The sequence below is a fragment of the Carcharhinus amblyrhynchos genome, chromosome 1 (assembly GCF_965287045.1).
Source record: "Carcharhinus amblyrhynchos chromosome 1, sCarAmb.v2.hapA, whole genome shotgun sequence".
In the NCBI taxonomy this organism is placed as follows: Eukaryota; Metazoa; Chordata; class Chondrichthyes; order Carcharhiniformes; family Carcharhinidae; genus Carcharhinus; species Carcharhinus amblyrhynchos.
The window spans coordinates 57,625,608-57,638,906 of NC_137324.1; the positions used below are offsets into that span (position 1 = coordinate 57,625,608).

Here is a 13,299-nt window from a genome sequence, read left to right on the forward strand (position 1 = left end):
TGGTCAGAATGCTGCCTGTAGGTTGAAAGGGAAGTAGGAGTGCTTATTTGACTTACAGTCCTAGTGACATTCCTTTCCCACCCCTGCCTTGCCATAGGTTCCAATGTCCCTTCCAAATAAAATGTGAGCTGCCTGTGAAAGAAAGATAAGTTTTGGCACCTCACACAAATGAGGTTGTGAGGTTCACACCACAACTTGGGCTAACTTTGAGCTAGCTGCTTGGTTCATGGGGCTTGTGCAGCCCAGAGTTCTGCTTTGAAAAGCTTCCCAAAAATCATTCCCTATATTTCTCCAAATTTCTACTTTTCTAGCTGTTAATCAACTACATGTACTATGAGAAGTTTTTTTTAACATCAGTAGCTTTATGTAACTTTAAAAATAAAAACAGACAATGCTGTAAATACTCAGCAAGTCAGACAATATATCTGGAAATAGAAACAGAGTTAATATTTCAGTTTGAAATTGAGCATTGTGTGTAGTTCTGCCCTACCAGAAGGAGGTAGAAGCTTTGGAGAAAGTGCAAAGAAGGTTTACCAGGATGCTACCTTGTCTCAAAGGTATTGGCTATGAGGAGGGGCTGAATAAACTAGGATTGTTTTCACTGGAAAGACAGCGGCTGAGGGGAGACCTGATAGAGATCTACAAAATAATGAGAGACTTTTTCCTAAGGTGGAAGTCTCAATTACGAGGTGGCACAGGTTCAAGGTGAGAGGGGGGAAATTTAAGGGAGATGTGTGAGGGAAGCTTTTCATGCAGAGAGTGGTGGATGTCTAAAACGCACTGCCAGAGGAGGTGGTGAAAGCAGGCATATTAGCAACATTTAAGAGGCACATCGAAGCGTATATGAAGAGGGAGGGAATAGAGGGACCGAGTAAGGGCAGAAGGTTTTTTTTCTTTAGTTCAGTTAGGGCATGATGATCGGTACAGGCTTGGAGAGCCAAAGGACTTGCTCCTGTGCTGTTCTTTTCTTTGTTTTTTTATTCTTTGATACATGTCAATTAGGAGCAGGAGTAGGCCATTTGGCCTTTGCAGCCTGTTCCATCATTTGAAAAGATCATGGCCGATATGACCTCACACAGTTCTTTCCCGTCTAACCGACTCCACTGTCGATCAAGAATCAATCTAACTCAGAATTAAAAAATAATCAATGACCCAGCCTCCACTGCTCTCTGGGAATGAGCATTACATATCAACAACCCTCTGAGAGAAAAAAAATTCTCCTCAACTTAAGTGTGAGATTCCTTATCTGATGAGCTTTGTTGACCTATTTTGTTTCTCTCTCTGCAGATGTTGTCAGGATGTTTCTGGCCATTTCTGTTTTTATTTCAGATTTCTGGATAATGGTACATCTCTGGTGCTTGTCTTATGCTGAGTTAGCCCAGTGGCTGTCAGAGCCACTACAATTGATCTCTAGACTCAATAGAGGGGCAAACGAATCAGCTACTTCTCCTGTTCCCGAATGTTGTATTGAAGAAAAGCGTATGCATCGGGACAAATTTAGGCTGAACTCTGCACAGTTAAAAAGCTTGAAACTCATACAGGAGGATTGTTCCTTTGGATGAGGTAAATTCCCAGATAGGGCCACCTAAGGAGCTATATCCCAATATGAGTTGGCACCTTGGGAAGAGATGGGGACACAAATTGGATGGGAAAAAAGTGAAGAATTAAAAGACCTGTTTTGATCTCACAGTGCCACAGAATCGAAAGAGGAATAAAGTTAATGCAGCATTTCTTCAACAATTAGTTCAATTAAATCTAATCTAATCTAATCAATCCAACCAACCCTAGCAGTATCTGACAGTTGATATGTTCTGTGATTTAAGCTTTGGCCTGTTAGTAACTAAGCCAATTGCTGACCACATTATAATCTGCAGATAATTAAGCCATTAATCACTATAATCACTTTTTAACTGCATTATAATTGAATTGCTTTTAAAGAGTACTTACCGAACCATAGATCTTTCCTCTTCTGTTCATGGCCAAATAATAATTGCTGTTAATTGCTTTAATTGCCACAACTCCAACTTCCACAGACGTAATTTTCATTATACCTGAGAGCAAACAAAATAATCTTGTTACAGTGAAGATATTGCAGGGGTACTTCCAGGAATATAATCTAAATACCACCACTTGGAAAAATGGAAACTGCTTGATAACAGAGGTTGCAAAATGTCATATTCCTCTTACTGCACAGTAAGACAGAAGAAACAATGGCATTTCAAGGTGTCACAGCAATGAAGTTTGAACAATGTTAATATTTCACTATAAACTCCCCCCAAGCACATTTAAGTTTGGTACAATGTGACATTTATTTCTCAGCTTCACTGTGAGTGAACAGAATAAGGGAATGATGTAGCAGAGATTGTCACTTGGATAGTGGTGGCCTTGCAATGCTGAATCAACAAAGGCAGATGTTTCCTCACATCTGATTTGAATTGCAATGTAACAGAGATTAACGCATCCCCATTCAGCGTGAAGTGAGGAAAAAGACTTTGTGGGACATTTTGTTCTCTTCCAACTGCCTTCATTTTCTTCAAAGACAAGACAATACTAAGGTTAAAATTGCAATGAGAAGACCCTCATTGTTTTAGCAGGCGAAACAGACTGTTGTAGTACCGTTGGGAATAGCTGGATGCCGCAGCAACATATCTGGGGTCTAATAACGTTCAGAGAATCACAATGCAATTTTGAAATGGAAATGTGCTGTGTCTGTGCTGCTTAAGCCCTGATCTCTGCTTCTGAGTGATACAGAGCCAAACCAAGTTAAAAAGATGATTGCTGGTAATTCAGAAAAGGCCAAAATTCAGGTCTGGAAGTAGCTGGGTGAGCATGACAGCTCCACCACAAAAATGCTCCTAGCTGTTATCCAATTTTCCACCTCGCCTTACCTTTCCAGTCCTGGCTTTGTCCTGTAACGGGCTGTCTGCCAGTTTAGGACCGTGGTGAGGCTGCTGAACTTCCTGTTTGTTATATCCCTGTCCCACCACCAATCAGCGAGTTGCCTCTCAGTTTCACAAATACATGAGCTGTTTATCAGCTCTGTACAAATGAGAACCACATCCAAATATCTGGAGACTTCTTACAATATCAGGTTTAGCCAGTCCTTGACAAGAAGGCATTCAACTTAAAGGGAGCTGACACTAAAGCACAAGCAACTGCACTACAAAGACAGTTCATAAATGACAATCATCAGAAAAGAACCGAATTCCATATCCCAGGAATGAGAGAGGCTTTCAACTGAACTTTTGAAAAAAAAATGAACTGGGAACTGAAATGAAATAAATCAAACAGAGACACAGAAATTCTGAAGTGACTTTATGAATATGTTAACCAAGAGATGCAATCTAACCACACAATGGTTATGTGTTTGTCCAGATTTAAGTGATTGTCTTTACCATTGAACTCCTGTGTCCTAACAGTGAGTAGCATTTACAAGTAAACAAGTTCCAGTGTGCCTTGGTTGGCCTCCACATTCCTTGGAAATGCTAATTCCCAAAACTGCTTCAGAGCGTGTAACTTGTTCACCAATCTGATGATTCTGATAAACCCAGAATATTCCCCACTGAAGTATCTTTCAATATTAATGGGATATTCACAAACAGGATGTGGAATTGATACAAGATTTAAGACGTTACAATCGAAAGGGAGGTTTACACCAATTATTGTCACAGGTATGATTTTGCACTCTTATGAAATCTTGCATTTTGGGACAATGGCTATGACTTACAAGGGTAACAACAGCTGGGATTGATCATCACAAATGGGAACATACTTCCTTGAATGATTGTCAGGGTGAGTTCAGTGTGCTGAGTGTTGATGAAAGTAAAAGGAAATGGCTTACATGGGTATTGATTGAAACTGAAGGGAGCAGGGGAGTAGCAACATCTATAAGTTATTGGCGGTATAACAAACAATTAAAAGAATACTGAATTGTACTGAGCCATGAGCCTTGACCAATTTGTTGAAGTTAAATAGGTTCAAGTCAGTCTCTGGGATTAGAATGTAAGAGGGAGATGGAGGTTCACCTATCTGCACATGCAAGTGTTCCCATCCCTTGGACCACCCACAATATAAGCTGAGAATGGAAATAACCTCCAGCATTTCCTGGCTCACATATTGATCCCTGATCAGCTGGACAATTCACTCTAGTTTCTTGAAGAGAATTTCTAAACGCTTAACTTGAATTATTCTGGAGGAATAACTGACACAGATTAATCAATCAGAACTTCAGCAAACATTTGATTCAGTGTTGATCTTGGTGTTCAAATGTTGGAACTCAGTGGAAAACATATGATAAAATGTTGGTGGATAATGGAGTAGATATCATGGATATATGATGAATCTTCTAAGTTTGTTGGATGGGGGAGATGGTGGCGTAGTGGTAATGTCACTGGATTAGTTGTCCACTGATCCAAACTAATGTTCTGGGGGGCATAGATTCAAAACCCACCACAGTGAAATTTAAATTCAACTAAAAAAAACTTCAGAAGAAAGCTGGTCATCAGTGATGGTGACCATGAAACTTTCACTGATTTTTGTAAAAACTTTATCTTGCTCACTAATGTTGTTGAGGGAATTAAATCATCCTTGCCTGGTCAGGTAGATATGCAATTCCATACCCACAGCAATGTGACCAGTTCTTAACTATCCTCTACAATGGCCTAATAAGCCAGTCAAGGATAATTGGGGATGGGCAACAAATGCTCCATTTGCCAGTGTTACCCACATACTATTAAATAAAGATAGCCAATGACATTTATGAAAATATAGATTGATTTGTTTAGTTCAGCAATATACTAAATCAGACTTTACTTTTATGAGGTAAGTATTTTCATAGCTGTTCAGCATGAACAGTGCAGAAGACTGTCAATTCCAATTTAATTACAAGGCCAAAAGAGAAAACGCTGGAAAATCTCAACAGGTCTAGCAGCGTCTGTAAGGAGGGAAAAGAGCTGATGTTTCAAGTCCAGATGACCCTTTGTAAAAGTTTTATTATCTTATAAGGAATAAGCCTCACAGCACCAGGTTTAAGTCAAACAGGTTTATTTGGTAGCACAAGCTTTCAGAGTGTTGCTCCTTCATCAGGTGAAGAGTTGTGTTCACAAACAGGGCATATATAGATGCTGACTCAATTGCAAGCTAATAGTTGAAACGTGAGTCTTAACAGGTAAATCAAGTCATTACAGGTGCAGACAATGTGAGTGGAGAGAGGGTTAAGCACAGGTTAAAGAGGTGTGAATTGTCTCAAGCCAGGACATTTAGTAAGATTTTGCAAGGCGAGGCAAGTTGTGGGGGTTACAGATATGTGACATGAACCTAAGATCCCATTTGAGGCCGCCATCATGTGTGCAGAACTTGGCTATCAGTTTTTGCTCGGTGATTCTGCATTGTCGTGTGTCGTGAGGAATAAGGCAGTGTTGATACCAATGAGCAGACATTTGAATGAAATGCAAAGTAACATGGTAAGGCAGATTTGGCACACGCATTAAATAATCAAGAACTGCCAGCAACAGAGGGGTTAATTGTTGATTTACCACATCTTCCATCACTTAAAATTTATGTGATTATGAGATCTTTGGCCATTAATCTGAAGGTGTTCCTGGACTGAAGGTTGTATTTCGCAAGTTATCTGACATCTTCATTAATAGGCAGATCTGAGTTTGCTGGAACTCAGATGTATTCTCTAATTATTGCTATTTCTCGTCTGAGACATCGTGACAAGGTGCAGGCAAGGATGGGGAGTCAGACTGTTGATGTTGATTGCAGAATGATTTAGTTGCACGTCCTCAAGGTTTGTATGTACACTTCCTGCTCATGCTGCTACACATTATTCAGCTACTGAGTAAACAAGGGCCAAGGTGGCTGTCCGTAGGGTGTGAGCATCTGCTACCCAGCTGGTCCCAGCTAAATTGTGGATTAAATTGATTGAATTGAGCCCAGTCTTTATTTTGGCTCTAGTTTTCTTCAGATGTTGACGGTTTGATAAACTACAAGCCAGAACCACTCCAAGGTAATTTGGGAAGTTGCGTGTTTGGTTGTACAGAAGAAAGCACACAACCACTTCTTTGCATGCTGGTTGTTTAAACAAAATACAGAGACAAGTGTTTTATGAGGATTCAGACAAGGCTGCCACAGTTCATAATGGTTCTCAACCCTTCTTCAAGCACTTTGTTCTGTTTGGGCATGAGTTCTCACTTTGATGGCTATCGCAAGGTCATTTGCTCATCCAGATTTTCTTGGCTGAGTTGGCAGGATGAATACGAAGAAGCGATGGTGCCAAGACTGAGCCACACGAGAGCGAAAGATGTCAGCCTTACCGTGAATTTCTCTGTTAAATGACTATTAACATTACCAAAATGACTAAAAGCCAGTTGACGGGAACTGAATTAGGAACACACTTTGTGTATGGTCCTGAAAGCTAATAGACGGAGAACATTTCAATTGCATCAGCCCACACTAATTTATACCACCTCCTAAAACACCCATCTTCCCCAAAGCTCCAAACTTGTGTCTAAAGATTGTAATTAAGTATTAACAGTAACTGCATCTCACAATTTATATTATACAAAAACATTTCTAATTGGCTAATATCATTTTATATAATCAGTCTTTATGGCAACTGCAAACCAAATTGAGTCAGGACTGAAGCCTGTTTAAAGTCAATAATGCTTGAGGTATTATTGTTATATTTGTTCCTCAAATCTTTAGTTACAATTTATTTTTGCTCCAGAAGTTGTTTACTATCTGCTAATGATCATATTGATGTTGTAAAGATTCTGGATTCTACCATATCCTCTTTCTTACAGAGGCTGGATGATGGACAGTATTCTGACCAGTGAGGAGGGGTAGGATGACTCCCCTCTTTTCCCATTCCTCATTTGACCACAATAGTGTTTTTATAAAGCATGTGCGTGCCAACTCCCTGCATATTTACTGTTTATGGGCTATGACCATAACTGACACAATCAAACAGGTTTCCTTCAAGTTTTTTAAAAAGGAAAATGCTCTAACCTTCACGCCCACACTCTCAAAGTTCACAATACAAACAAATAGATTATTTAAATTAAGCAACTTAAAGTCCAGTAAAATTAAAGGGTACATGGCATTTGAAGGTTGTGTCAAGCGGTCCTTCTGTGTTCAGGGTTGAGGTGGTTTACAAAAGTAGGTGTTCTTCTGAAGATTGCAGCTCTAGGACTGAGTTATTTTTAAACTCTCTGCCTGTGGCTTAAGGAGAGTCAAAAAACAGCAGATAAGGCAGGAAACTTGCAAGTTGGATGTAGGGCCGGGGGTGGGGGGGGGGGGGGGGGGGTGGTGGTGGGGTGGGGGGAGTGGGGGGGGCGGTGATGCTGTGGTAACACTCAAGGTCTGATTTCTTTAGCATCTCATTTGTTTGTGCTGATCTGCAGCGAAAACAGATGCTTAAACACATTAATGCTTGCCACATGAACCTCTCTCTCCAACTCTCCAGTGACCCGAATATAGTCATGGCTAATGGATTCCAGTTGCCTGGCTCAGATGATTATATTGTGTCTGGGCAATCTCTTATCAAAGCCAAAGTCCTATTTTGCAAGTGATTATGCTTAATTGTTTGTCCCACCAAGTTGAGTATCCAGATGATTTTTCTGGATGCTTTGCTAATGGGGTGGATCTCCTATCTTCACCTCAAACTCTAGCCACACTCCTTCAAGGCAATGTTTCCTGTTGAAGCAATTGCAGACGGGTTGTCTCTCTTTCAATGGCTTTGGAATGCCAATGGTACTGTGATGCAAATATTTGGCTACCTTTGACTGTAGTTTTAATTCATTGGAATGTGGCTTTGACATTTTAAAACTTCAACTAGTTGTTTCCACAAAGTGACTTCATAAAGTAATTTTATTTCTTAAACATGGCTTTGTAACAACTGAATGTTGGTTTCAATTGTAACATGGTCCTGCAGAACCTTAAACTGTACTTTGATACCAGGGTTGATGGTGCTAATTTGAAATGGAATAAGTTTCTATCTCTCTGTCAACATGACTGGACTTTGTGATCACCCTGAATCAATACCTATCCTCCTGCCAGGGTATCATTTGCATTAAATTGCTTAAAAGATTGTGTGTTGTGGAAATCTGCACACAGGTTTTCTCACTATCATTATCACGAAAGAGGTAGTGTTGGGCAAGCTATTGGAGCTAAAGGTAGACAAGTCTCCTGGCCCTGATGGAATGCATCCCAGGGTACTAAAAGAGATGGCGGGGGAAATTGCAAATGCACTAATGGTAATTTATCAAAATTTGCTGGACTCTGGGGTGGTTCCCGCAGATTGGAAAACAGCAAATGTGACGCCACTGTTTAAAAAAGGTCGACAAAAGGCAGGTAACTACAGGATAGTTAGTTTAACTTCTGTAGTAGGGAAAAAGCTTGAATCTATCATCAAGAAAGAAATAGCGAGACATCTGGATATAAATTATCCCATTGGGAAGACACAGAATGAGTTCATGAAGGGCAGGTTTTGTTTGACTAATTTGATGGAATTCTTTGAGAACATTGCATGTGCAGTGGACAATGGGGAACCTGTGGATGTGGTGTATTTGGATTTCCAGAAGGCATTTAACATAATGCCGCACCAAAGACTGCTGCATAAAATAAAGGTGCACAATGTTACAGGTAATGTATTAGCATGGATAGAAGATTGGTTAACTAACAGAAAACGAAGAGTGAGGGTGTATGGGTGTTTTTCTGGTTGGTGATCTGGTTGAGTAGTGGTGTGCCTCAGAGATCAGTGCTGGGACCACAATTGTTTATGATTTGCATGGATGATTTGGAGTTGGGGACCAAATAAAGTGTGTCAAAATTCGCAGATGACGCTAAGATGAGTGGCAGAGCAAAGTGTGCAAAGGGATGTAGATATTCTAAGTGAGTGGACAAGGGTCTGCCAGATGGAATACAATGTTGGGAAATGTGAGGTCATCTATTTTGGTAGGAATAACAGCAAAATGGACCATTATTTAAATGGTAAAAAATTGCAGAATGCTGCTGTGCAGAGGGACCTGGGTGTCCTTGTCCAAGAATCACAAGGAGTTGGTTTGCAGGTGCAGCAGGTAATTAAGAAGGCAAATGGAATTTTGTCCCTCATTGCTAGAGGGATGGAGTTTAAAAACAGCAAGATTGTGTTGCAACTGTATAAGCTGCTGGTGAGGCCACACCTGGAGGACTGTGTACAGTTTTGGTCTCCTTACTTGAGAAAGGATATACTGGCACTGGAGGGGGTGCAGAGGAGATTCACGAGGTTGATTCCAGAGTTGGGAGGGTTGGCTTATGAGGAGACACTGAGTAGACTGGGGCCATACTCACTGAAATTCAGAAGAATGAAGGGAGATCTTATAAAAACATATCAAATTATCAAGGGAATAGATAAGATAGAAGCAGGGAAGTTGTTTCCACTGGCGGATGAAACTTGAACTAGGGGGCATGGCCTCAAAATAAAGGGGGAGCAGATTTAGGACTGAGTCAAGAAGGAACTTCTTTACACAAAGGGTTGTGAATCTGTGGAATTCCCTGCCCAGTGAAGCAGTTGAGGCTACCTCATTGAATGTTTTTAAGGCAAGGATTGGTACATTTTTGAACAGTAAAGGAATTAAGGATTATGGTGAGCAGGCAGCTAAGTGGAGCTGAATCCACGAAAAGATCAGCCACGATCTTATTGATCTCCAGGGGCCAGATGGCCTACTCCTGCCGCTAGTTCTTATGTTCTTATGCCTTTGCTGCCAAATGTCGCTTATCATGAACATCTGCAGAATCCCTTAAACATAACAGCCCTCCATCCTCTATGCTGCAGGCTCTGGGGGAGGGCCTTGTATTGGCACTGGAATAAGGCACATACATTACGCATTTACATCTGAATGTTAATTTCTGTCAGACTTTTGTGTGAGGTATAAAATGAAAACTGTTTTTGAAATTGTTTTGTGCAGACAGCTTTCTTGTAATAACTGATGAACCTGCAAAATTATTTGACATGAATATCCATTTATTTGTGAGAAGAATCTCTTCAATGAGCTGCTGCCAAGTATCTCTGGCTGTAGGCAAATATTGGACTCCTTCAGCTTCCTTGCCATCCTTCAAGGCTGAATGTTCTTGTCCATGGATTGAATCATGTATTGCCTCCATTACAGAACCCTCGTCAGGTTCTATGGTGGGCAAGGGGTGGGGCGGAAATGTAAAATTGAATAAACTGATGCCCTCTAGGAACCTGCCCGCAATTTCATGCTTTCGCAGGCAGGGCCTCAGATAGCAAACCCCTCATTCACCTATTAGCCCATTCATCCACTTAATGGTCACTTAAGGGTCTTATCCCATCCAGCCTCAAATTTTAGGTTGGTGGGAGTGAGTGCAGGTAGGGTGGCAAAGTGACATCTAAACTTTTCTCCATTTCGGGTAGGAAGGGAGACACCTCACACTGAAGGCCCCTTTAGAGTTGGGGCACCCTCCTCCACAGGATGCTGGAACTCTGGGACCTAATGTATGGTGGCCAAATTTACTGATGGCACCATGATAGGTTATAGAGTCATAGAGTTATACAGGTTTACAGCATGGAAACAGGCTCTTCGATCCAACTTGTCCATGCCGCCCTTTTCTTTCAAAACCCCCTAAGCTAATCCCAATTGCCCGCATTTGGCTCATATCCCTCTATACCCATTGTATCCCTGTCACTATTTAAATGCTTTTTAAAAGATTAAATCGTGCTTGCCTCCACTACATCTGGCAGCATGTTCCAGACAGTCACCAACCTCTGTGTGAAAAAAATTGCCCCTTTGGACACTTTTGTATCTCTCCCCTCTCACCTTAAACCTATGCCCTCTAGTTTTGGATTCTCCGCCTTTGGGAACAGATATTGACTATCTATCTTGTCTATGCCCCTCATTATTTTATAGACCTCTATAAGGTCACCCCTCAACCTCCTACGCTCCAGAGAAAAAAGTCCCAACCTCTCCTTATAACTCAATCGATCAAGTCCCAGTAGCATCCTAGTAAATCTTTTCTGCATTCTTTCTAGTTTAATAATATCCTTTCAATAATAGGTGACCAGAATGGCACACAACTGTGGCCTTACCAAAGTCCTGTACAACTTTAACAGGATATCCCAACTCCTGTATTCAATGTTCTGACCGATGAAACCAAGTTTGCCAAATGCCTTTTTCACCACTCTGTCCACCTGTGACTCCACTTTCAAGGAGCTATGAACATGTACCCCTAGATCTGTTTGTTCTGTAACTGTCCCCAACGCCCTACCATTAACTGAGTAAGTCCTGCCTTGGTTCAGTCTACCAAAATGCATCACCTCACATTTGTCTAAATTAAACTCCATCTGCCACTCGTCAGCCCACTGGCCCAACTGATCAAGATCCTGTTGCAATTGGAGATGACTTCACTGTCTACTATGGCACTAATCTTGGTGTCATTTGCAAACTTACTAACCATGCCTTCTATAATCTCATCCAAACCATTAACAGAAATAACAAAATCAATGGGACCAGCACTGATCCCTGAGGCACACCGCTGGTCACAGGTCTCCAGTTTGAAAAACAACTCTCTACAATCACCCTTGGCTTCTGTCAAGAAGCCAATTTTGTATCCATTTAGATACCTCACCCTTGATCCCATGAGATTTAACTTTGTGCAACAACCTACTATGCGGTACCTTGTCAAAGGCCTTGCTAAAGTCCATGTAGACAACATCAACTGCACTGCCCTCATCTACCTTCTTGGTTATCGATCGACGATTCAAATATCTTGGCTAAGGGACCCACAATTTCCTTCCTAGCCTCCCACAACGTCCTGGGGTATATCTCATCAGGTCCCGCAGATTTATCTAGCTTGATGTGTTTTAAGACTTCCAGCACCTCATTCTCTGTAATACGTACACTCCTCAAGACATCACTATTTATTTCCCCAAGTTACCTAACATCCATGCTTTTCTCAACAGTAAATACTGATGAGAAATATTCATTTAGGATCTCACCCATCTCTTGTGGATCCGCACATAGATTACCTTGTTGGTCCTTAAGAGGCCCAAATCTCTCCCTTGTTTCTCTTTTGCCCTTTATGTATTTGTAGAAGCTCTTTGGATTCTTCTGTGCCTTATCTGCTAAAACAATTTTTTGTCCTCTGATTTCTCTCTTAACTCTACTCCTACACCCCCTATAGTTTTCAAGAGATTCACTTGATCCCAGCTTCCTATGCATGTTATGTGCCTCTTTCTTCTTCTTGACCAGGACTTCAATATCCTGAGTCATCCAGGATTCCCTACTTCTGCCAGCCTTGCTCTTCACTCTATGAGGAATGTGTTTACCCTGAACCCTGATTAACACACTTTTGAAAATATGCCACTTACCAGACGTCCCTTTGCCTTCCCACAAACTCCCCCAATTAACTTCTGAAAGTTCCTATCTGATAGCATCAAAATTGGCATTACCCCAATTTAGAATTTTAACTTTTGGGCCAGACCAATCATTCTCCATAGCTATCTTAAAACTAATAGAATTATGGTCACTGGTCCCAAAGTGTTCCCTCACTCTGTCACCTGCCCTTCCTTATTTCCCAAGAGGAAGTCAAGTTTTGCCCCCTCTCTAGTCAGGCCATCCACATACTGAATGAGAAATTCCTCCTGAATACACTCAACAAATTTCTCTCCATCGAACCCGCTAATACTATGGCTGTCCCAGTCAATGTTGGGAAAGTTAATATCTCCGATTATTACCACCCTATTTTTCTTGGAGCTATCTGTAATCTCCTTACATATTTGCTCCTCAATTTCCTGCTGACTATTTGAGGGCCTAAAGTACAACCCTATCGAAGTGAAATGTTTGAAAGTAACTTGACAAAAGGAGGTGAGGGTTTGGCTAAGTGATATACATAAGGACATAAGAACATAAGAAATAGGAGCAGGAGTAGGCCATCCCGCCCTTCGAGCCTGCCCCGCCATTCAATAAGATCATGGCTGATCTGTCGTGGCTCAGTTCTAAACCGCCCCCCCTTTATCTTGAGGCTGTGCCCCCTAGTCCTACTGTCCTTTCTGAGCGGGAAGAGTCTCTCCACCTCTATCCTATCCATCCCATTCATCATCTTATATGTCTCAATGAGATCTCCCCTCATTCTTCTAAACTCTAACGAGTACAAGCCTAGTTTATTCAGCCTCTCCTCATAGCTCAACCCCCTCAACTCTGGTATCAGCCTAGTAAACCTCCTCTGCACTCCCTCCGAGGCCAAAATATCCTTGCGTAAGTACGGCGACCAAAACTGCACACAGTACTCCAGCTGCGG

General features: G+C 41.4%; 1 protein-coding gene across 1 annotated transcript in view; it reads right to left on the reverse strand.

Annotated features, from left to right (window-relative positions):
• The window catches only part of fgf10a (fibroblast growth factor 10a), a 119,789-nt gene that overhangs the window by 4,497 nt on the left and 101,993 nt on the right, over positions 1 to 13,299 (reverse strand). Inside the window, exon 2 of the mRNA XM_080197922.1 lies at positions 1,948 to 2,051. Coding sequence (XP_080054048.1) covers positions 1,948 to 2,051 — 104 coding nt within the window. The remainder of the gene's footprint in view (positions 1 to 1,947; positions 2,052 to 13,299) is intronic.